This window comes from Lagenorhynchus albirostris, chromosome 7 (genome assembly GCF_949774975.1).
Source record: "Lagenorhynchus albirostris chromosome 7, mLagAlb1.1, whole genome shotgun sequence".
In the NCBI taxonomy this organism is placed as follows: domain Eukaryota; kingdom Metazoa; phylum Chordata; class Mammalia; order Artiodactyla; family Delphinidae; genus Lagenorhynchus; species Lagenorhynchus albirostris.
In genome coordinates this window covers 96870839-96895879 of record NC_083101.1, presented here as the reverse complement: position 1 = coordinate 96895879, position 25041 = coordinate 96870839, and the positions used below count along the sequence as shown (strand labels likewise).

The 25041-nt window shown below is 37.4% G+C and overlaps 1 protein-coding gene across 1 annotated transcript; it reads left to right on the top strand.

Annotated features, from left to right (window-relative positions):
- Positions 1-6750: 6750 nt before the first annotated feature.
- On the top strand, positions 6751-24676 carry LOC132523828 (zinc finger protein 883-like). The gene is made up of 5 exons (XM_060155561.1): positions 6751-6883; positions 8125-8183; positions 10148-10299; positions 17889-17981; positions 22926-24676. The coding sequence occupies exons 3-5, from the start codon at positions 10152-10154 to the stop codon at positions 24491-24493; spliced, it is 1809 nt and encodes a 602-aa protein (XP_060011544.1). The 5' UTR covers positions 6751-6883; positions 8125-8183; positions 10148-10151; the 3' UTR covers positions 24494-24676.
- Positions 24677-25041: the final 365 nt, after the last annotated feature.

Here is a 25041-nt window from a genome sequence, read left to right as displayed (position 1 = left end):
GGATGGTCTAGTGACCATGAATTCCCTCAGGTTTTGTTTAACGGGGAATATGTTAATACCCTCTTATCTTCATTTATAAAGATATTTTTTCTGGGTTTAAAATTCTCAGTTGATAAGGTTTAATTTTTCCTTCCTTTCAACATTTTCTATATAGCATCCACTGCCTTCTGGCCTCCAAGATTTCTGCTGAGAAACTGGTTGATAATCTTAATGAGGATGGATGCCTTTTACATTAGAAGTCACTTTTTCCTACTACTTTCAAAGTTCTCTCTTTGTCTTTGTCTCTCAGCAGTCTAATTTTAACGTATCTCAGTGTGGGCCTCTTTGGTTTTACCTTCTTTGTAGATGATTGAGTTTCTTGAATTTGTACATACTTATGTTTTCTCAAATTTGGGAAATTTTTGGCCCTCATCCTTCAAATAATCTCTCTGCTCTTTTCTCTCTTCTTCATCTGGGACTCATGTAATGCATACATAGGTACACTTGATGGTACTCCATTGTTCCCTTAATCCCTCTACTTTTTTATTTTCTTTTTTCTTTTTAGTTTCTACCACTCAGGCAGGGTAATATCAAATAACCTGTCTTCAAGTTCTCTGATTCTTCTGCTGGCTCAAGTCTGCTATCATTCTTTTCTGGTGGATTTTCAATTCAGCTATTGAATTCTTCAGTTCCAAAATTTCTGTTTGGTTCTTTGTGTTTTGTAATTTTCGTCTCTTTCCTAATATTTTCATTTTGTTTATAGTTTTCTTGATTTTCTTTAGTTCTCTTTTGGGTTTCCCTTTAGCTCTTAGAGCATAGTAGAAACAGTTGTTTAAAGACTGCATACTAATTTTAATGCCTGTGTTTCCTCAGGGATCCTTTCTCCTGCCTTATTTTCTTCCTTTGAATGGCCTGTATTTCCTGTTTCTTTGTATTCCTTTTTATTTTAGTCTTTTTCCTTCTTTTTTCTTATGTTGATTCTGACAAGAAATTTGTCATCTTTACCTTGCCTTCCTTGTAAAAATTTTTTTTCACCAGCTGCTTTTAATATTTTATATTTATCACTGATTTTGAGCAATTTGATTATGATATACCTTGGTGAAGCTTTATGTTTCTTATGATTGAGATTCATTAAGCTTCATGGATGTATAGATTTACAGTTTGAAATTTTTTCATGCATTATTTCTGTAAATTTTCTCTCCCATGTCCCTCACACTCCTGCAAGGACTCCAGTTACATATTTATCTGGTCACTTGAAGTTTTTCTACCATTTGCTGTTCATTGTTAATTTTTTCCTCTCTGTTTTATTCCCTTATGTCCTTTCTCTAGAAATTCATAATGTGCTGTTAATCCCATTCATTATATATTTTACATCAAGCACTGTAGTTTTCATCTATATCTAGAAGTTCAATTTGAATCTTTTATGCCCCATGCCTCTACTTAACTTTGTGAATGTACAGAATACAGTGACAATAACTGTTTTAAAACCTTTCTCCTAATTCTAACACTTGTGTATGATTAGCAACAATTTTAATTGATTTATCTTGCTCCTCATGGGTCCCATTTTCTTGAGTCTTTACTAATCTGGTGATTTTTTTAATATAAATTTTATTTATTCATTTATTTTTGGCTGCATTGGGTCTTCGTTGCTGTGCATGGGCTTTCTGCAGTTGCAGCGAGCAGGGGCTACTTTTCGATGTGGTGCCCGGGCTTCTCATTGCGGTGGCTTCTCTTGTGGAGCATGGACTCTAGGCGCGTGGGCTTCAGCAGTTGTGGCACGCAGACTCAGTAGTTGTGGCTCACGGGCTCTAGAGCACAGGCTCAGTAATTGTGGCACACAGGCTTAGTTGCTCTGCAGCATGTGGGATCTTCCTGAACCAGGGCTCGAACCCATGTCCCCCGCATTGGCAGGCAGATTCTTAACCACTGCACCACCAGGGAAGCCCCAATCTGTTCATTTTTAATTAGATTTTAGACTCGTTCAGTGGTGGATATTTTGCAGTCATATAACTATTCTTCAGCTTGGTTCTGAGATGTATATATGTTGTTTGTAAATGGTTTGATCTCTTTGTGTTTTGCCATTAAGATTTGTTAAGTGAGATGAGAGCAAGACTCATCTTTGGACTATCTCGTTCTAAATGAAGGGCCGGCTGTGGCCAAACACTTTAACTTAAGGGAGCAGCACCAATTTGGTAGCCACTTCTGTCAGGTTATTGTCATACTCCCTTGCTCTCTTGCTGTGACTCCAACTAATAGGTTCTCCACACCAGTCCTGAACACAAACCCAAGAGAAGAGTAGAGGGATTTTAATTTCTTTTTCCCTACTGCCAATCCAGCATCTAGAATAATAGTTGTCACACAGCGGGTTATCAATAGACATAAAAGATATTTTACGTATAATATGTATAATATAGGAAATATATATGTATGTGTGTGTATATATATACACATACACTTTATCTCTACTTTATCTCTATTGGTAATCTTTACATTATGGTCTATTATGGCTTATTTAATATAGCTCCACCAGCATTTTTGTGCTAATTATTTTTAATTCATTAGAGAAATTGTATTAGTTATTAGCTATATCTGCCTTAACAAAATAGTGCAGACTGGATGTTTAAGCAGCAGAAATTTATTTTCTTACAGTCTAAGGGAATGAAATTCATAATCATTGTGTCAGTAATTTTAGTTTCTTCTGTGGCTTCTCTCCTTGGCTTGCAAATGTTCACCTCCTAATTTGAATTGAAATATATTTGACATATAACATAATGTAAATTTAAGATGTAAAAGATGTTGATTTGATAGGTTTATGTATTGTAGTATGATTGCTATTGTAGTGACAATTAGCACCTTGATCATGTCGCATAATTATTATTTCTTTTTGGTGGTAGGAATAATCAAGATCTAGTCTTTTAGCAAGTTTGATTACTGTAATACAGTACTGTTGTTTATATTCACTATACTGTGCTTTAGATCTCCGGGACTTTCTTAGTGTTGGCTTCTTATTGTATCTTCATATGGTCTTTTGTCTGTATGTATGCATTCTTTGTGTCTCCTTGTGTATCCAAAGCTTCTTATAAGAACACCAGGCAGGTTGGATTAGAGCTTATCTTAACAGCCTGGCTTTAACTTAATTACTTCCCTGAAGGCCCTAACTGAATATATTTGGTTGGCAAAAAAGTCTGTTTGGGTTTTTCCATAAGATCCTGTGGAAAAACCCCAACAAACTTTTTGGCCAACCCAATACTTACATACTAAGGTACTCAGGGTTAGGGCTTCAATATATTAATTTGAAGGATGGGGCACAACTCAGCCCATAATAGAAGGACAAACAATGATAAATATTGAAAATGAGTAACTTGTCATTATGTCCCTTAAAGTCCAAGATCATTAATATTAAAATTAGTTTAAAAATAAATTAGAGAATGAAGGAAAAACATTGTTAATATATCGAAACCAGCATCTCTTCTATGTGCAAATAATTACTTGTTATACCATATGTGAGAGTGTTTTATTTACTGTTATAAGATTCAAATTGAAAGAACTTAATAAATGTTTACCTATATATACCTCCATGTATAGAAAGCTCTTAAGCTGCATAAGGGATTTTAAGAAGAGAAAGTATATATAGTGGCCAGAATTATATTATTACAAACCGGATAATGTTATTATTTTACTATTGTAAAGATATCATTTCTCACTTAAATTCATAAGTATTAATATAATCCTAATCAGAACCTCAACATTATTATTTTAGGGATTTGGCCCTAGAAACTTATACTAATGTTTCTCTTGATGATAGCTTCTGAGAATGGCTACAGAAATTCTGAAAATTGAGCCAAAGATATGATTTGTACTACATGGTAGTTAAATCTATAAGAAAGCTAAAATAATTAATATATTGCGTAAATGGTGCATTAATATATAGACCAAGAGAACAACAGCAACAACAAAAAGTCTATCAATAGATCCAAGTACCGAATGGAATTTTATATGTAATAGAAGTTGGTTTTCAGAATAAGAAAGAGGACAGTTGTTTCAGAACATATTTGTAAAAAAATCGGTACTTGTAACTCACACGTACAGTAAGAAAATGTCCAATGGAAATATGTAGATGTGAATGGTCAATTTGATTAGCCTCTGTAATAACTATTTATCAGTGAATGACAAAATCCAACATTGGAATAAGGATGGTGGAACTGGGACTCTCATGTAATTTGACCTAAACTCCCTTCTTGACCAAACGTTAGTCAGGCTCCTCTAAGGTCTCTTTTTCACTAGGCCTTGACCTTGGCATTCCGTATCCATCCCATCCTTAACAAGCGTACATAGTCCAGGTTTAGCAAGAATCCTGCTAAGTCAATTTAGAGAGAATCCTCATCCTTGATCTTCATCCCTCACCTTTGACATCTAAGCCCTTGGACTCTCTTTAGCAAGAATCCTGTTAGGTCCTGTTAGGGTTTAGTAAGAATCCCTCTACCTTTAAAATCTCTCTCTAGTCATTTTCTACCCATGTATTCCCTCACTTTGCTCATCAGCTATAAATCCCCACCTTTCTTTGCTGTATTTGGAGTCTGATCTCTCTCCCCTACTGCAATCTTCTTGAATAAATTCTTTCTTACTGTTTTACTAAGTGTCAGAACAGCTTTTTCTTTCACAAATCCTAGTGAGAGCATAAACTAGCATAGCGTCCTTTTTTTTTTTTTTTTTTTTTGGCGGTACGTGGCCCTCTCACTGCTGTGGTCTCTCCCGTTGCGGAGCACAGGCTCCGGACGCGCAGGCTCAGCAGCCATGGCTCACGGGCCCAGCCACTCCGCGGCATGTGGTATCTTCCCGGACCGGGGCACGAACCCGTGTCCCCTGCATCGGCAGGCGGACTCTCAACCACTGCGCCACCAGGGAAGCCCAGCATAGCCTCTTTGATGGCTTGTTGTTAACATCTACCAACTTTTACACATCTATTTTAATTTAGCAATTCTATATTTTAGAATTTGTATTGCAGAAATAATGCAAACATGAAAAGAAGTATAGACACAAATATATAGTGCACATTTACAGTAGTGAAAATTGGAACAAACTAAACATCCATGAAAAAGATTTTTATTTAAAAAAAAAAGATATACCTGTCCAATAAATATCATGCAGCCAAGAAATGGCATGATGTAATTCTAAATAATTTGACCTGCTAACATGATTATACCCTAACTGAGGATCAAAACAAGTTGTAAATAAGTCAGAGAAAAGAATAATTCCTTTTTGAAAAATGCATTCCTCTAGTGGTCTGCACTGAATTAAAGTCAGAGCTAAGCACCCGTTAACACTGGTTACATTTGGGAAGGAGATGGAGAGTGGGAAGTTGATCCAGTTATCCCATCAAGCACTACTCTTTTGATTAAATGGATCCTGTGTTTTTGTATAATTTAATACAAAATGTTGAAATACATTTATATATGATAAAGAAAATAGGAAATGCTCCATAAAGTGTGAAGGAATAATACTTTTTCAACAGCTTTGCTCAGCCCAGAATTTCAGGTGTATGAAAAGTTGCAAAGTATATTGAGTATTTTGCTAGGCCTATGTCATAAGGAGGGCCATCTAGTCTACATAAAACATACTTGGTTGGGTTATCAGTTTATTATATAGTCATATTTAGCTTTAACACTTGGAGTTCAAGGATTTTTTTGTAGAAAATCACTGCCAAAAGCAAGTTTGTGTGCCTGATGCATAGTGAAGCCAAAGAAACCAAAAGGAAGTTTGGAGCAGATAAAGTTTTATTGAAAAGGCTAAGGAAGGAGAAATGGTGGCTCATGCTTAAAAGACCAAAACTCCTGGGTGATTTGGGGGTAAGAGTTTTTATAGGTAAAATTTCAGGCAAGAGCTACAGGGTGTGTTACTGTGGTTGGTGGTGAGCTAACAGGGTGGTGTTCAGGAATCTTGTGCTCCACCTGAAGCTACCATCCTCCAGCGGGGTTGCAGCCCCGGTTTGTGGCCTTAGTTCCTTCAGAGGAACTGAAATACATGTTGTTATGTATATCCCTTGAGGAGGAACGAGGTCCCTGCTTTATAGTTGCACTATTGGTTTCTTGACTGCTCCACCTTTCTTCTACATTCCATTCTTTCCCCTATTAGTAACTGTCTGAATCTGCCCTTTGGAACTCAGGGATGGCCTGGGAGGCTGAAGCCTTTTGCCTGCAAAAAAGCAGGGGACAGGGAAAGCTTTTTGCTCCTAGCAGGGCCCTGCAGGGTCCTGCTTGGTTTCAAAATTGCAAAAAATGAAAAAAGATATCTGTTCCATTATGAATAAACTGGTGAATTCACTTTTGAAAAAATACGCTATTTGTCCTTTACAAAGGAAGCCCACATGATGGCAAGTAGGTTAACTAATGCACAGACAGAAAATTCTATTCCATTAGGAGGACATTTTCTCAAGACTATAAGGATTTAGCAATTTGGACAATCTGATTTCAGCCGTGAGCTTTCCCAGTTTTGCCCTTGAACCTCCACATACGCCAGGTATGAAGATGGCCTAAGACCCACAGTGTGACACACCCGATCCAGCGTCTCTGGGCACCGTGGACCCTTGGACAAGCATTTCTCCCATATTTCTACCCTGCAGCAGGAAACCGATTGCTCTGTTCAAAGTCAGCTTAGGGAGCGCGCAGAGAGCGAAGGGAAATGTAGTCTCTTCCCTCCACCTTCCTCCTGGTCTCTAGGGGCTGCCTCTGCGCAAGTGCAACTTAGGCCCCGCCTCTTCCCTTTTGAGTTCACAGGTCTGGAGAAGGGAAGATTGTGGAGCGTTTCTCTCGGGATCTCATGTGCGAGAACTGCGCAGCCGGGACGGGGACTTCGCGTGGCCTGGAGCTTTGCTGAGAGCTGCGTTCTTGTGGCGGTGGCGGAAGTGGTACGTCTCGGGTCGCCCTCCGGCCCAGGCGGGGCCGCAGTGCCCGGGTCTGGCCTGGATCTCGGCCCTGGGAAGGTGGGTGGGGCGATCCCGGTTCTGGCCTCGTGGTCTCGGGGGCAGGTGGAGCTGAGACCTGTTAGGAGCGGGGACGGTGCGTGTGGGGACGGAATGCCCGGCCCCGCCTGCATCTGACGGGGGGACGCCGGGGCGGACAGTGGGAGGGAAAGCGCGGTGGTCACGCTGGCCGTGAGCGGGCCAGAAAGCGCGGGAGGAGGGTGTGCTGGGCAGCCCTGCTCTGGAGCGGGAGAGACCCGGTCACTTACAGCAGTGTCACCGGTACTGTGGGCGGAAGAAGTAACCTGGGGACGAGTCAGGTCTGCAAAGGAGGCTATGAATAATGCCTGCTTCATGGCGTTGTTCTGAGAATTCGATGTGGTGTCATTTGGAAAAAGAGGCAAGTGCCAGGTACTAACCGCCGAAAAAGTGACAGTAGATGTTGTTGTTCAGAAGACACTTTGTTCTTTTCCTTGGGTGGTTTACATAAGCCTCCCAATTATCTCGTGATAGCGGTATGAGCATCTGCATTAAACACACGTTAAGCAGAAAGCAGATCTGAGTCTCAGGGTGGTGAGGTGGTCCTGAGTTTGAGAGCACCTGTGACTTCTCCAGGCTGACCCGGAATGTGACAGAGCCAGGAGCCGAACAGTCGTTCATACCGTTCAGTCATCAGAAGAAACTTATCAAGAGTCCCTTTTGAGAAACTGCAGCCCACTAGAAAGTAGTAATTTTTAAAACTTTGCCTTAAAGCACCGCATCCTTTTTTTTGGGCATTCTGTGGATTCTCTAACTCAAGGGGTAAACAGTTTTGCTAGGAAAATAGATAAAGGATGCAGCCTGTGTCTCTTTTTCTTACTGTTAATTTTAATGAAGTAGTGTCATCCTTTGCTGTACTTCAATCATCTGTTGTTCATTTTTTGTTTGTATTTAATTAAATCCATTTACATCAATAGACAAAATTATTTTTACCAAATGAGAGTGGTAGGTTTAAGCCCCGTGATCATTTCAAACTGGTAGGTGGACAGATGGTGTTCCACAGGGTCTTTCCTTTGCCTTTTCAAGGGCTAAAGGGATGCTGTAGGGAGGCTGCTTCTCAGCTGGGCTGCTGATGTGATTGGGAGGTGAGTGTAGGAACTGTAAGGCAGGCCAGGTGTCCTGACCCTTTGCTCTTTTTGTCCCCCTAGCTGAATCTTCACCGTCCTCTACATTGTCCCAAAAACTACCAAAAATGAACATATCTAAGGTGAGCTCTTTATTCATCAGCTACTTTGTGCTGTGATAGATTTAACTTGATTTCAGATTGCTCTCAGCTTGTGTTACACATCCTTTATCAGTGTAAGTTATTTCTCTTTTATAATCGGTTTAAGATTTTACTTGAGTCATGAATCTACACTGAATTATATTGAACACCTTTTTGTATCTTTTGGAGTAAAGGTATACCTTGTTTTCTTTAATCTACAAATATTAGATGTAGCTAAAATGGATTTTAGAATATTAACTTACTCTTGAATTCCTGTGTAGACCCTATTTGCTTGCTCATGGGTGTGTTTTTTTGTTTTTGTTTTTAAGTTTGTAACTGACATCTTTTTGCTAATATCATATTTGAATTTTTATTCCTGTATTGACAAACTAGATTAGCCTATAATTTTTCTTGTATACCTGACCAACTGTGATATCTCAGTTGTGCTAGTCTTTTCAGGGCACTTTCCTGCTCCTTTCTCTTCTCCCCTCCCCTCCCTTCCCCTTTCCTTTCTCCTATCCCCCTTCCTCTCTTTTTCTCTCTCTCTCTCTCTATTTCATATGAGAAAATCACCTGCTATATATTTCCTTAAACTTACCTCTAAAATTGGGCTTTGTGAGTACATCTGCTTTTTTGTGTAGATGTAGATTATTGAATCACTTTATTTAAACAATCATAGATCTAGTCTGGTTTTCTATTTTTTTAATTACTACATTTTCAGAGAAAATTGTACATTTTTATCTGTTTTTAACTGTATTTCATAACCTTGTTGATTGTATTCTCTTATATCTGTTTTGTTATATCTATAATTTCTGTTTTCATATATTTAAATTTTTTACTTAATACAGGGAACGCTGATCAGAAAGCAACCAAATGTGTTGCTGGTAGGCCCTGTCATAAATCTAGAATTTCAGAGTCTGAGGATGGGTTGGAAATTTGTACAGGTAGTGTATTCTAAATACTGAGTTGAGGGAGCATACACTCAACCATTTTGCTGGTTCCCACTTCATTAAACCAGCTGTCAGTTTCTTTTTTTAGGTAGGTGATACATTCCTCTGACTCTTAAAATCTAAGCAGAAAGCAGACTCATTGAGGTCTGTGATCATTTTGAATTTTTTTTTGTGGTTCAAAGAATGAATCAAGGTTATTGTTATTACTTTTTTCTAATGGAGTTTTTTAGTCTTGAATGATTTTTTGTCAGAATATACTTTCTCCATTGAATTGCCCAGACACCTAAATTAAAGAAATGTGTGTGTGCACATATGTTTGTATATATCATTTTTAGACTTACTCTTCTTTTGATCTGTGTGTTTCACTTTTGTTAATATCACACACTATCTAGAGGTGGCTGTATGGTATGACTTGAAATCAAGTAATATCAGCTCTCCAGCTTTATTGTTTTTCAAAATGGTTTTCATATTCTAGGATGTTTGCCTTTTTACATAAATATTAGAATTAGGTTCTGAATCTAAAAAAACCTGGTAAGCTTTTAATTATGATTTCATTGAATCTATAGATCTCTTTGTGGAGAACTGATACCTCCACCATATTGAACCTCCTAATCTATGAATTCAATATTTATCTCTGTTTACTAGGTGTTTTAGAGAATTTTGAGGTAAAAAAGGGCATCACCTGACTTATAATTTAAAATCTAACTCTGAGAATGGACTCTAGTGAGACAGTGGTGGAAACAGAAGAGTTAGCAGGCTCTTTCAGTAATCCTTTCAAGAAATGATGATGTTAGCAGCTGTACTTTGAAGTGATCAAATTTTGAATGGATTTTGAAGGCAGAGCCAAATGTATGAAAATGCCTGCTTCCCTAGGACATTGCATATAAAGAGTATACTGTCAGATATTTTTGATAATATGAAAAGATTTTCAGTTTTTGTCTTACATTTTTAACCATAAACTTGATAGGAATTATTTCCAGAGGTATTTTCCATGTCACCTAATTTTGAATTCTTCAGATTGATGAGAAATGTGCTTTCACAGACATCAGTGTCATTCAGGGACGTGACCGTGGAGTTTACCCTGGAGGAGTGGCAGTGTATGAGCTCTGCTCAGAAGACCCTGTACAGAGATGTGATGCTGGAGAACTACAGCCTCCTTGTCTCATCAGGTGAGCCTACTTTATCATGCAACTCTGCCTAGAGTGCATGTGATTTTCTGCTGCTTCTTTTTTTTTTTTTTTTTTGCGGTACGCGAGCCTCTCACCGTCGCAGCCCCTCCTGCTGCGGAGCACAGGCTCCGGACCAGCAGCCATGGCTCACAGGTCCAGCCGCTCCACGGCATGTGGGATGTTCCCAGACCGGGGCACGAACCTGTGTCCCCTGCATCGGCAGGCGGACTCTCAACCACTGCGCCACCAGGGAAGCCCCTCTGCTGCTTTTCTTTTTTTTAAAAAATTACCTATATTGAGGTATAATTAACAGAAAAGAAAATTCAGCAAGTTTCTGTTTATAATTGAGTGAATTTTGAAAAATGTGTACAGCTGTACCAGCAAAATCATGATACAGATTATTTCTATCACATGAAAGTTTTCCTTTCTCAGTCCTCTCTTCCCACCCATTTTCTGATAATTATTGATCCACTTTCTATTTCAATACATTTGCCTTTTTTGAAATTTCACATACAAGGTTGTGTACTATTTTTTTGTATGGCTTCTTTCATTTAGCTTAATTCTTTTGAGATTCATGGGTGTTTGTTGTGTGTATCTGTATTTATTCTTTTTATTGACGAGTAGTGTTTTGTTCTATGCCATGTATTTTCAGTTGTTCATAAGACACTGAGGTCCTTATCAGTTTGGTGCTATCATAGGTAAAGGTGTTATAGATATTTAAGTCCATGTTTTCATTCCCTTGTGTAAAGACTCTAGTTGTGGTTTTCTGGGTCTCACGGCAAGTATTTGTACCTATAAGAACACCTGGTTTTATTGTGCCTCACTTCATTAGGCTTCCCAGATGTTACGTTTTTTACAAATGGAAAATCTGTGGCAACCCCTTGGGTCTGACCACATGTATTGCTCCCAGTTTTCAAACAGCATTTGCTCACCTTTATCTCTGTGTCATGTTTTGGTAATTCTCACAACGTTTCAAACTCTTTCATTATTTTATTTGTTATGGTGATCTGTGATTTTTGATGTTATATTGTAATTGTTTTGGGGCATCATGAATTGCACCCATATGAGATGGCAAACTTAATTGATAAATATTGTGTGTGTTCACACTGCTCCACTAACTGGCCATTCCCCCACCTCTCTCCCTCTCTTCAGGCCTTCCTATACCCTGAGACACAATAATATTGAAATTAGGTCAATTAATAACCCTACAGTGGCCTGTAAGTGTTCAAGTGAAAGGAAGAGTTGCATGTCTCTTACTTAAAATTAAAAGCTAGAAATTATTGGTGAAGAAGGCACCTTGAAAGCCGAGATCAGCTGAAAGCTAGGCCCCTTGCACCAAACAGTCAGCTAAGTTGTGAATGCAATGGAAAAATTCTTGAAGGAAAATAAAAGTGCTAACTCCAGTGAACACATGAATGATAAGAAAGTGAAACAGCTCAATTGCTGATATGGAGAACATTTTAGTGTCCTGGATAAAAGGTCAAACCAGCCACAACATTCCCTTAAGCCAAATACGAATCCAGGGCACAGCCCTAACTCTCTTCAATTCTGTGAAGGCTGAGGAAGGCGAGGAAGCTGCAGAAGAAGAGGTTGAATCTAGTATAGTTTGGTTCATGGGGGTTAAGGAAAGAAGCTGTCTTTCTTAAGATGAATGTTCAAGGGGTATCACCAAGTGCTGATGGAAAAGATGCAGCAAGTTATCCAGAAGTTCTAGTTAAGATGATTAATGAAAGTGGCTACACTACACAACAGAGTTTCAATGTAGATGAAATACTTTTCCATTGGAAGAAGATGCCATCTAGGACTTTCAAAGGTAGAGAGAAGAAGTCAATGCCTAGCTTCAAAGCCCAGACTGACTCTCTTGTTAGGGGTTAGTACAGCTGGTGACTTTAAGTTGAAGCCAATGCTCATTTACCATTCTGGAAATTCTAGGGCCTTTAGAAATTATGCTGAATCTCTTTTGCCTGTGCTCTGTAAGTGGAACAGCAAAGCCTGGATGACAGCACATCTGTTGACAAAATACTTTACTGAGTATCTAAGCTGTTGTTAGACCTGCTGCTCAGAAAAAAGATTCCTTTCAAAACATGCTCATTGATTATGCACCTGGTCACTCAAGAGCTCTGATGGAGATGTACAATGTGATTAGTATATTTATGCTTGCTAACACAACATCCATTCTGCAGCCCATGTGTTGAGTTGTTTTGACTTTCAAGTCTTATTATTTAAAATATATATTTTGTAAACATAGCTGCCATAGATAGTGATTACTCTATAGATCTGGGCAAAGTCAATTGAGAACATTTTGGAAAGGACTGACCATTCTAGATGCCATTAAGAACATTTGTGATTCATGGGAAAAGGTCACACTATCCACCGGAACAGGAGTTTGGAAGAAGTCGATTCCAACCCTTATGGATGACTTTGACAGTCTCAAATTTTCAGTGGAGGAAGTAACTGCAGATGTGGTGGCAGAAACAATTAGAATTAGAAGTAAAATCTGAAGATATGTTTGAATTGCTTCAATCGCATGATAAAAATTTAATGGATGAGGAGTTGCTTCTTGAAGAAGCAAAGAAAGTGGTTTCTTGTGATGAAATCTACTCCTGGTGAAACCACTGTCCGTAAATTTAAGGGTTTATTTCTGGCCTCTCAATTCTCCATTGTTCTCTGTTTTTATTCTTAATGTGTCTATTCTTACACCAGTACTACCTTAATAGTATAGTATGGTATTGTGATTTATAATAAGAAAGATATATTTGGTCTTCATCCCTGTTCCTGGCACAGAGTTCTAAAACCCTGGCAATTTCTTAAGTGATACGAGAGATCGAGGTGTCTTACTCATAGCAAGCCCCTTTCAACCATGCCTGAGTTCATGTTACTGAGGTGACTTTTGGAAACCCCCTGCGGATAGAGGCTTGTTGCCAAGAATGCCAATCAAGTGACTAGAGGGTTGGGACTTTCAGGCCCATCCCCTGATCTGCAGGGAGGGAGGGGGCAGGGCTGGAGATTGACTTAATTACTACTAATAATTATTCCTATATAATCAAGTCTCCATAAAAATGTCTGAACTGTGGGGTTCAGAGAGCTTTGTTGTTGCTGAACACTTGTAGGTGGTGGGAGGTTGATGCTCCTGGACAGGGCATGGAAGCTTTGCCTTATGCAGCTTTTTTGTCTGGCTGTTTCTGAGTTGTATGCTTTGTAATAAACCTGGCAATCTATTAATAGTAAGCAAACTGTTTTCCTGAGTTCTGTGAGCCATTCTAGCAAATTAAACCTGAGGACCAGGATGTGGGAACCTCCCATTTATAGATAGTTGATCAGTAGCACAGGTAGTAACCTGGGCTTGTAATTGGCATCTGAAGTGTGAGGAGAGGCAGTCTTGTGGACTCAACCCCTAGCCTGTGAGATCTGATGCAAACTCCAAGTGGATATGTCAAAACTGAATTGAATGTAGAACACCTTGCTGGTGTTGCAGAGTTGCTTGGTAGTGGGAAAAACCTCTGCACACTCAGTGACCAGCAGTGAAGTAGTATTGAGAATACATAAGTATTCTGTGAGTAGAGACAATAATATAAATGAGAAACAGTAGTGTTTTCTGTAAACAGAGTAATTGAAAAGTGTGAGCTCTCCAGTTTTTTTCTTTGTCAATTTCTGTAAAAGAAAGGAGCTGTGATTTTGTTAGTGGTTCCATTGAATCTGTAGCTCAGTTTCTGGAGTATTGCCATCTTGACAACATTAACTCTTCTGATCCATGAACATTGAGATTATCTGTCTTTCTATTTATTTAGGACTTTTAAAGTTTATTATAATGATATTCTGTAGATTTAAGTGGTCAAATTTTATACTTTTGTTAAAGTTATTTTAAGTATTGTATTCTTTTTGATGCTCTTTTAAATGAAATTGTTTTTATTTTTCATTTTAGGCTTGTTCATTGCTAGTGCATGGAAATACAACTGGGTTTTGCATATTTCCTTGTATTCTGCAACCTTGTTGAACCTGGTTATTAGCTTTCGGAGCTTTATTTATTTTTGGAATCCTCTGGGTTTTCTATACTGATTTGGTTTACCTTGCCCTTCCTTTCTTTGCTGTTTTATGATAAAATTTAAGCTCATGAATTGAGACTTGGTTTTACTTTTTTAATGTAAGCGTAAGGCGCTATATTTTTCTTTGAAAACTGCTTTAGCTGCATCACACAAGTTTTGATGTTATGTTTTTATTTTCATTTAATCCAAGATGTTTCTTTAAATGCCTGGTAATTTCCTGTTTGATCCATTGGTTTTGTAGAATTTGTTTACTTTCTAAATATTTGTTTCATAATTTCTTACTGTTACAATTTTTATATCCTTTTTTGTGTGTTACTCTGGATAATATTTCATGCATGATTCAGTCTTATTAAATGTATTGAAATTTGTCTTAGGGCCTAACATATGATCCTGGGAATGTTCCATATGTGACTGGAAATGGTATTTTTTCTAGATAGGGATTAGTTCCAGTGGGCTGATTGTATTGCTTAAAGCTTCTATATCCTTTTAATATCTTATCTACTTGTTCTATTAAATATTGAGAAAGGAATGTGAGTATCCAAGTCTAATTTATTTATATCTTCTTTCCTTTTTAATAGGATTTGCTTCATGCATTTTGAAACTCTGTTTTTAAGTAGTAAACCACTTAGGGTTATTACATCCTCTTGGTGGATTTTCCCTTTTAGCGTTTTGAAGTTTTTATTGATATCCCTGGTAATATTTCTTTCTCTGAATTTTGTTTGGTACTGTATAGTCAGTCAGACTTTCATTTGCTTCTTGTGTGTTTCGTATGATATATACTTTTCTCTGTCCTTTTATTTCTAACCTATCTTTGTCTTTATATTCACAGTTGGTTTCTAAGAGATAGCAAGGTTGTCTTGATTTTTATTCACTCTGACAATTTTTGTGTTTTAGGGAAATGTTCACATCACTTATATTTAATGTTATCTTTGTGGTTGATACCTTCTATTTTTTTCTGTCTTTATTTTTCTTTCCTTTCCCCTGGCTTCTCTGTGCTTTTTGTTTTTTAATTTTTGGCCACACCATGTGGCATGCGGGATCTTAGTTCCCCTACCAGGGACCAAACCACGTCCTCTGCAGTGGAAGCGCAGAGTCTTAACCACTGGACTGCCAGGGAATTTCTTGTGCTTATTTTTAATGAATCTCTTTTACCCACTTTTGGCTTCTATGAAATGTACTTTTTGTTTTCTAGTGGTTGCTGAATATACATCTCTGAAGTATCAGTCTACCTTCAAGTAATACTTGTTACTTCAACTATGTCATAAGAATATTACAACAGACTCTTTTCACTTTCTTTCATCCTTTGTGTTATTGATTTTATTTCTACATATCTTGTAATCCCCATAATGCATTATCTTCTTATAGTGTTATTTTCACTTCAGTATGTTTTTAAAATGAGAACAATATTTTATTTACTTATCGTCCATTTACAGTTCTCTTTATTTCTTTGTGTAGATTCAAATTTACACTTTGTATCATTTGTTTAAATCTAAATGACTTATTTTAACTTTTCTTTTAGATCAGGTCAGCTGGCAGTGGGTTTATTTATTTATTTGTTTGTCTTAAAAAGTCATTATATTTTTCGATATATACTAGCGCTCTGAGTTCTGTTTGAGTTTGCTCAAAATTCCAAATAACTGATTTGGGGAGAGAAGAGGAGCCTCATTTGATTTGGGGGCTGTTGAAACTTAATATTTAATTTTGGATCCTTTTTTTAGCTGAGAAAGTTGGTAAGGTGAATGATACACTGAATGTGTAAGATAAGTATAAACAGTTTGAAAATCTTATGTTTGGGCATATTGACTTTTTTTTTTTAAGCTGCCATTTAGAATAAATCAAAGGGGAACAGAAATGTCTGCTATTCTAATATTAAAGACTTTTGAATCATCTTGGAATTGGTTAGAAGTGCAATCTCTCATATATCATCCCAGAACAACAGCTTAATAGAGTGCTCAGTTGGCCGGGTGCCCATTGAAATTTATGAGGAATTCTTGGAGGCACTGAATGTGGCAGGTTTATTAAGACCGTTTAGTCCTTTGACCTAGGAGGCCAGTGACGTTTCAGAGTGCCTTTGAGGTCAAAAATTGTGATGATGACACTAAGATATTAGCCTTTTTCACCATTCACAAGTAAACAATGGAGTTTTCAAGTAACTGCGTGGCCGGACATGATAGAACAAATAGAGCAGGAGCACGGGAGAACCTAGATGTCTTATTAAAGAGATCTGTGTCAGTTTTTATTTCTAATGTAAATATTGGTGATCCATAGCACAAAATCTTTTGGAGTCTTTCAGTGTTTTTTCCCCCAGGTGATATATTTTCCTGCCTTTACTTCCAATTTGTGACTTTTTTTTATAACTTTGTTTTCTCACCATGTTCCTGTTTTCTCTATCTTCATTAACATGTGGAGTGTATTAATAATAGCAGTTTTAACGTCCTTGGAGGCTAATTTAATCTCAGGTTACATTTCTTCTTCTGTCCCATTGATTGACTTGTCTCCTTGTCGTGAATCATGTTTTCCTTCTTTTCATACTTGGTCTCTTTTGATAGTGTGCTGCATGCATACTGTGAATTTTACACTGTTGGCTGCTAGATTGTCTTGTGTTTGTTTAAATACTTTGGGGCATTCCTGGGGGGGCAGTAGTAAATGACTTGGGAGTAACTTTAATCCATTAAGTGCTGGCTTGTAATTAAGCAAATTAAATTAATTCAATGTTTGCTTGTTATTTGAGGTCTAGAGCATTCTTTAGTTTAGGACTAATTTGGTCACAGTAGTGGAACAATAATAGTCTTTTGTGAACAGTGTCTAATACCTCATGTATTCCACATGTATTAGAAGATCTTTCCACTCTTTCTAAACATCCTGTCTGTGTTTACGCTTTGGGAATTTTTCCACCTGTTGCATTTGGGTTCTTTTCCTCCACTGATGGAAGTTTTCTTATATGAATATACAAATTTTACTCAAGGTGACCTTTCTGTTGGTGCTTCCTGCTTCTCTCTCAGTGTACCTCTTTCCTCTGAAATATTTTACTCCAGAAATTCTAATTGTTTTGGCTTTCCTGAGCTCCCAGCATTGCCTTCTGTAGTTACTGAGATCAGCAGGCTGTGATTCGGTGTCTTCTTCCTGTACCATAACCTAGAAATTCTATTTCTTCCCTTCTCTCAGAGATCCTTGTCTTCCAGTACCATTGTCCAGTGTGTAATGCCTAAAGGTCATTATTTCATTGATTTTGTATGGTTTCCAGTTGTTTGGCATGTACCATTATTCCTCTTACACCATCATGGCCATGACTGGAAGTTCCTATGCAGAACCTTATTTAAACCTCTGTACCTTAGACTCAATGTTATGTATCCTTATGATTCAGGGGTTTAAGGAGATCAATTTCTTTTTAGATTCAGAAAAAACAACATTGTAGTTTCCTCTCCAAAGGAAAGGTCAAATGAGCACCATAACTATGCTACTCCCTAGAACTATTCCTTCCTTCACATTCATATGCATTAAAGCCAATGCAGCTGATCCAAATCCTAAATTATTTCCCATTTACAGGGTATTGTTTAACAAAACCAGATGTAATCGTCAAGTTGGAGCAAGATGATCCATTGTTGTTAGAGGAAGAGATTCTAAGCAAGAGCCATGCAGGTGAGTTATTGAGTACAGTAGACAGGTCTCCAGGGGAAATAGGATCCAAAGTAGTCACTTAGAGATGGACACCAGGAAATTGTTTAAATGCTTCCCCTTTTGAGGACTTATATCTTGAAGTTTAGAAAGAGTAGACCTAATATGATGTAGTAAGGGAGTGTGTAAGAAAAGGGATAAAATATAAGCACATTGATATTCTCACTTTGCAGACAGTAAAATGGAAGATAGAAATCTACCTACGTAGATAGTAACTTTAAATATGAATGATATAAGCATTTCCATTCAAACATAAAATTTACTGATCTTTCATGTGGGTAATTTTCTTCAGTTTTATGCACTGCTACCTTAGATAGAAATCAAGAGTCAGTAAATTATGTGTTTGCTCCTGGTTTCTCTATTGTTTCTCTAGCCTGTTTAATTATCTCTACCCTAGTACCATTTCATATTGATTATAGCACCTTTATGACATGTTTTAATAATGAGCTGATCAAATTTCAAAATAATACTCATGAGGCTTTGTTTGGCATTATGCTAAACCTTGAATTTAACTTTGAAAAATTGAATTGAACCTTAACTAAGATCAGTGAGTCCTGAATTATTTTTAAATGTTTACTTCATTTACAATTTTTTATTTCTAATTTTCCAAATTAATTTTAGGTATGCCTCTGATACAGTCTAATAGCATTTTCTTTTAATAGTTGACCTTAGCCCATTCATATTGATTGACTGTCCATTACTTCTATAATGCAAACTTATGTATAATGTTACAGAAACTCTTTTCGGTAATAGGCCTGTTTCCTTTGCTTTTTAAAATAAGTGTATTTTTCTCCCGGTAATTTAGTTAAGTTGTACTTTGGCTTAAGTAGTGACCTTAAAAATTGTAATCTCAGGACTTCCCTGGCAGTCTAGTGGTTAAGACTCCGTGCTTCCACTGTAGGGGGCATGGGTTTGGTCCCTCATCAGGGAACAAAGGTCCCACGTGCCATGTGGTGTGGCCACAAAAAAAAATTATAATCTCATGTAATGGCTTAATCATCTATTTATTTAGACAGTATCTGATAATCACCTGATATGAAACCAGTTATGAGACTAAAATGCTTATTTTCTCTTCTGTCTCATATTTTAACACCCAACTTTAGTTTCTGTTATAATCTCTTAATTTTTAGCTTTTGAATATCAAAAATGACTATTACTTGATTTTAAAAACATATATTTTGGTTCCTAGTTTTTCACGATGAGAAAAACAGCAGGATTATATCTCATCGCTTTTGTTACATCTTCCTCCTCCACATATTGGATATATTTTTTCTAAACGTCCAAATTCTTAAGGCTTCTAAAAGAGAGTTGTAAAACAGTACAGAAATGAGAGCAAACAATTACTCTAAATTTTATGAGTGATGTGACCTGTAATGATGCAGAAACTTGTGCTTAAGAAAGTCCTGAAGTTTCCCTGATACAGTCATATTCTATTTCTTGATGAGGACGATAGTTCCGTGGGTGGTCACTCTGTGGTATTATTATAATGGACAGAATAGTTGTATGTATATTTATGCTAAATTTCATATTTTTATAAATGTGAGGAAACAGATCATACAGTGAGAGATGATATTTGTTACAAATGTACTTCAGAAAGGGTTTGTTTCTATAATAGATAAAGAATTCAGACCTCAAGACAAGTATCTTCTTAGTATGGCCTTCTGTGACTATTATATTTAAAATGTCACCCCTGTCCTTTCTTCTGTTTTATTTTTCTCCCAACCACTCATCACCTAATATACAATTGCCAGGTATTTTGTTTTCTGTCTGTCTCTTTCCACTGGAATATAAGCTCTCTGAGAGCAGATATTTAAAATATTTCATTCACTGATTCGGCACCTGAGACAAAAACTTGGGACTCAAATGTATGTTAAGTGTTAAACTACTGAAATTGTGAGTAAAAAGTCAAGCAACCCATTAAAAAAAAAAGTCAAAGTCCATAAACAGGTATTTCTCAAAGAAGGGAATAAATGGAATTTATGAGAAAAAATGCTCAATTTGGGTAATGTGGGAAGTACAAATTCAGATTGGATCTCATATAGTATGATTTTATACCCACTCAATTCTCAAACATGAAGAGGTCTTATGATTCCAAGAGTATGAGGATATCATGTAGGGAAGTATCTACAAGGCAGGTAGCAGAATTAATTGGTGTAAGTATTTGGGAAAACAGATTAGCATTTTCTTTAAAGTTTAACATGCCTGGGACTTCCCTGGTGGTCTAGTGGCTAAGACTCTGTGCTCCCAATGCAGGGGACCTGGGTTCAATCCCTGATCGGGCAGCTAGGTCCCACATGCCACAACTAAGAGTTCACATGCCACAACTAAAAGATCCAGCATGCCACAACTGAAGATCCCACACGCTGCAACAAAGATCTCGCATGCTGCAACTAAGACCTGGCACAGCCAAATAAATAAATATTTAAAAAAAAAAAAAGTTTAACATACCTGTTCCCCATGACTCAGCAGTTTCACTCCCAGATTTATCTTCTAGAGTTTCCTACACTTTTTCACTGGGAGACAAAAATAAGACTTTCTTCATACAACATTTATAAAAAGCTCAAATCTGCAAAGAACCTCAATACTTATTCACAAGTGAACTTAAAATTAGATCATGAGGTAGCAATAAAACGGAACATTGTACACTGTAGGGCAATCATGGTCTATGAATCTAAAATGAAAATTGTGCATATGAAATCAAGCAGAAGACGTTTATAGGTAGAAAAATGCCATACAAATAATGGTCAGAAACATAATAAACTGAATAGTGCCTCATTATTTGGAATAAGAATGTTAAAACACACACATACACAAATTAAGATATACGTAAAACTAATGTGTGTGTATAAATAAATTGGTGTATTGTAATGCACCAAAAAAGAATATTCCCTATTCCTCCCTCCTCTAGGATGTAATATATAATTAATATTGTACAGTTACATTAGGGTTGACAATAGAGCCAGGTAGGTGAGAGGTATTTCATGTTTATCGATGCACCAGTCAAATTTCTTTGACTTCTGAATCATCCTGTATATTGGCATTGAACCTGAGCCAGTGTAACCAAGAGTGGTCTGGGTAGCTCTGAAGCATACTGCACTTTTAAAGACACTGATTTATTTTATATCACAGAGGGGTGCAAAAATAATCACAGAATGAGAGTTCTGTTCCAGATTTAGGAGCACAAAGCTGCATGAAATATATTTTATAGGATCTAAACTGGTATCAGTTGAGAGACAAACCATTATTTTAGGGATAGCTAAAAAACTGTGGACATGCCATAAATTTTAAGATGCATCCTGATTGAATGATGGTAATTTACTTAAAAATGTGTGCCTCAATGTGCATGTGTGCTCTCCAGGTATTCATTGTTAAGATAAATGGTATAGGCAGCATGTATTGTGAGAGTGTAAGTTACTGGTGGGAACCTCTGAGAAGGTATTTTCTTGGTCAAGTTTAGAGAATAGCATTGCCTTAAAAAATATCTAGATTAATTGTTAGTCCTTAAGTTGGGATGTAGGGTTATGTAGAGAAAGGATGTGGGTAGAAGATAATTGTTGAAAATGAAAAATATTATTATTGTTAAGGAGCCAGTGATGGGAGACAAATAGCCTGGCCAGGTTAGATTGGAAAATATCATGGAGTTGTGGAATGATAGCTAGAATATCTCATGTGCCTGAAGTTGGTAAAAAAAGGTTATTTTCCAAAATGATGCCACTTAACTCTTTTTATCTGTGGTATTTAGAGCAGTGTGTTCAGTGCCATCTTAGGTTTTAGCATAGGGCTGGCATTTTATGTAGAAAGTGAAAATAACCTAGGTAAGAGCAGTCAAATATATGAAAGAAACTTTTATGAGAAATGGATAAACTGTACATTTCTAAATAGGCTTTTGGAAACAGGTTGAAACGTGATATTAAAGGATCTCAGTTAATAGAAGCTGTATGTTCAGAAGTAGATGGAATGCTTACATAGAGATTAGTCCTGGTTAAGACTAGTTTTAGGGGGAATTCCTTGGTGGTCCAGTGGTTAAGACTGCAGGGAGCACAGGTTTGATCCCTGGTCAGGGAACTAAGATCCTGCATGTAGTACAGTGTGGCAAAAAGCAAAAACAAAACAAAAAAACTAGTTTCAGGAGAGTGAGTGATCATAATGAAAGGGGAAACTTGTGATTTGATATTCAAGAGAAGTTTGTTGTTTACCAGCACTGATATAATAAACTAAGGCACCAGAGCCAGCATATAGAAGTGAATTCATTCCAGGTCAGTATATGGTTTTACCTCTCATCAGTTTTACACTTCTTGTACATTTGTAATTCTGCGAATAACTCCAGGAGGATTTGAGCTTGAGCTATAGAATTGTTTCTTTAATCAGAAGAAAATCAGTTCAATTATGAATTTATTTCAGTGGTGATGTGTAGAATAGAACAGAGGGAACTCCAGCTGGAAGCTTGTAGACTAGTAAGTTCCTACCATCATAATCTTTAGTTGGAAGTATAAAGACCTAGACATTGATATTCTTCCTCAGTCCAATCCCTTCTCTGATATATTGTTTGAAAACCCTTACTGACTGATTTTTCTTGTAGTTCTACTTACTGCTAATAATCAGTCATCCCAGTGTCTCATTTTCCAGTTGCCTGAGTGAATCACTTTTGAGAGTCCTCTATTAGCTATTTACTGTTCATTTCCTTATTTTTAAAATGCCAGCTATATAGAGATAATCATCATAATTTTGGTGTCCTTTTTTCTCAAGGAGTATAGGAAACATACATTTGGAATTTATTTATTTTGGGAAGATGTGGTGGCTAGAAAGCAAAGAGTCAAATACAATATAGGGCATATATGTAAAGGCTGCATCCTATAAGAAATGTGTTTGAAGGCTTATAAGGCATTTTTATTTTCTTTATTTTATAAGACTGCAAACTTGATAACCTCTTAGAGAAAAGCCTGGCAAATCAAGGAAAATATTTGCAGCAAGACTTTTTTACTCAACTTCAGAATACAGACACAGGTGAGAAAACTTTCAGCCAGAAGTCACACTGCAGAGAACATCAGAGCACTCACTCAGAAATAAAGCCCTTTGAAATTGGAAGTAACTTAAGCCCTAATGCAGCCCTTACCATATCCCAGAAACTTGACACAAAGAGGAGCTTCTGTGATGATACCATATTTTGGCAAACCTTATACCCTCAGACTACCTTTACTGTACATCAGAGAACTCAAATGAGTGTGAAACCCTATGAAGAATGTGGAAAATCCTTCTCTAGGAAGTCATACCTCATTGGACATCAGAGAACTCATAGTGGGGAGAGACCTTATGCATGCAATGAATGTGAGAAAACTTTTACCCACATGTCATACCTCAGAGAACATCAGAGAAGTTGCATAGGGGAGAAACCCTATGAATGTATTGAATGTGGGAAAGCTTATGGCCATAAATCAACCCTAAAAAGACATCAGAGAACTCACACAGGGGAGAAACCCTATGAGTGTAGTAAATGTGGAAAAGCCTTCTATAGAAATTCTCACCTCACTGAGCATCAGAAAAGTCACGCAGGGGAGAAACGCCACGAATGTACTGAATGTGGGAAAGCTTTTACCCACATATCATACCTCAGAAAACATCAGAGACGTCACACAGGGGCGAAACGCTATGAATGTGGTGAGTGTGGAAAATCTGTCTGTAGGAAGTCATACCTCATTGTGCATCAGAGAATTCACACAGGGGAGAAAGCCTATGACTGTAATAAATGTGGGAAAACTTTTAGACATAAGTCATCCCTAAAAATACATCAGCGTACTCACACGGGAGAGAAACCCTACGAGTGTAATAAATGTGGAAAATCCTTCAATAGAAAAAGTTACCTCAGTGATCATCAGAGAAGTCACACAGGGGAGAAACCCTATGATTGTAATAAATGTGGAAAATCCTTCCATAGAAAGAGTTACCTCACTGAGCATCACAGAATTCACACTGGGGAGAAACCCTATGAGTGTAACAGATGTAGAAAATCCTTCTATAGAAAGTCTTACCTCGTTCTGCATCAGAGAAATCACACAGGGGAGAAACCCTATGAGTGTAACAAATGTGGAAAGTCCTTCTATACAAAGTCTTACCTCACTGAGCATCAGAGAAGTCACACAGGGGAGAAACCCTATGAGTGTAACAAATGTGGAAAGTCCTTCTATAGAAAGACTAACCTCACTGAGCATCAGAGAAGTCACACAGGGGAGAAACCCTATGAGTGTAACAAATGTGGAAAGTCTTTCTATAGAAAGTCTAACCTCATTGAGCATCAGAGAAATCATACAGGGGAGAAACCCTATGTATGTATTCAGTGTGGGAAGGCTTTTAACTGGAAGTCATTACTAAATAGACATCAGAGAATTCACACTGGGGAGAAACCCTATGGATGTAATGAATGTCGGAAAGTTTTCACCTATAAAGTCAACCTCAGGTTACATCAGAGGGTCCACACATGAGAGAAACCCTATGAATGTAATATGTGTGAAATATCTCTCTCTAGGAAGTTTCACTTCACTCAGCATCAGAGAATTCACACAGGACAGAAATCTTAGGAGTGTAACAAGGGTGGAAAATCCTTCAAGAGAAATTCTCATCTACCTCTGCATCATAGAATTCACACGGGAGAAACCCTGTGAATGGGTTGAATGTGAAAAAGCTTTTAGCCAAATGCCAGTCCTAAACACTTCAGAGAACTCACACTGGGGAGAAATCCTATTATTAATGAATGTGGGAACGTTTTCATCTACAAACAACCTCAGAGTACGTCAGTCCCCATGTGGGGGAAACCCTATGAATGTAATGGATATGGGGAAACTTTGACTGGAAGTGCAGCATCAGAGGACTCAGGGGAAGATCAATGAATATAATAAACCTGGAAATTTTCCCTTTGAGAAATCAACCATCAATCAACAAAACTCACAGAGAAATCCCTCATGTGTATTGTGTATGGATAGTGTTTCAACCAGATTTCAGCCCTCATTGGACATTAGAGGACTCACACAAG

What these genes read in the sequence shown, in the direction of transcription:
- LOC132523828 (XM_060155561.1), top strand. Translation starts at nt 10,152, where the DNA reads ATGAGAAATGTGCTTTCACAGACATCAGTGTCATTCAGGGACGTGACC. An exon ending in CAGCCTCCTTGTCTCATCAG is followed by an intron (nt 10,300 to 17,888) that starts GTGAGCCTACTT and finishes TCCCATTTACAG; the next exon opens with GGTATTGTTTAACAAAACCA. An exon ending in TCTAAGCAAGAGCCATGCAG is followed by an intron (nt 17,982 to 22,925) that starts GTGAGTTATTGA and finishes TTATTTTATAAG; the next exon opens with ACTGCAAACTTGATAACCTC.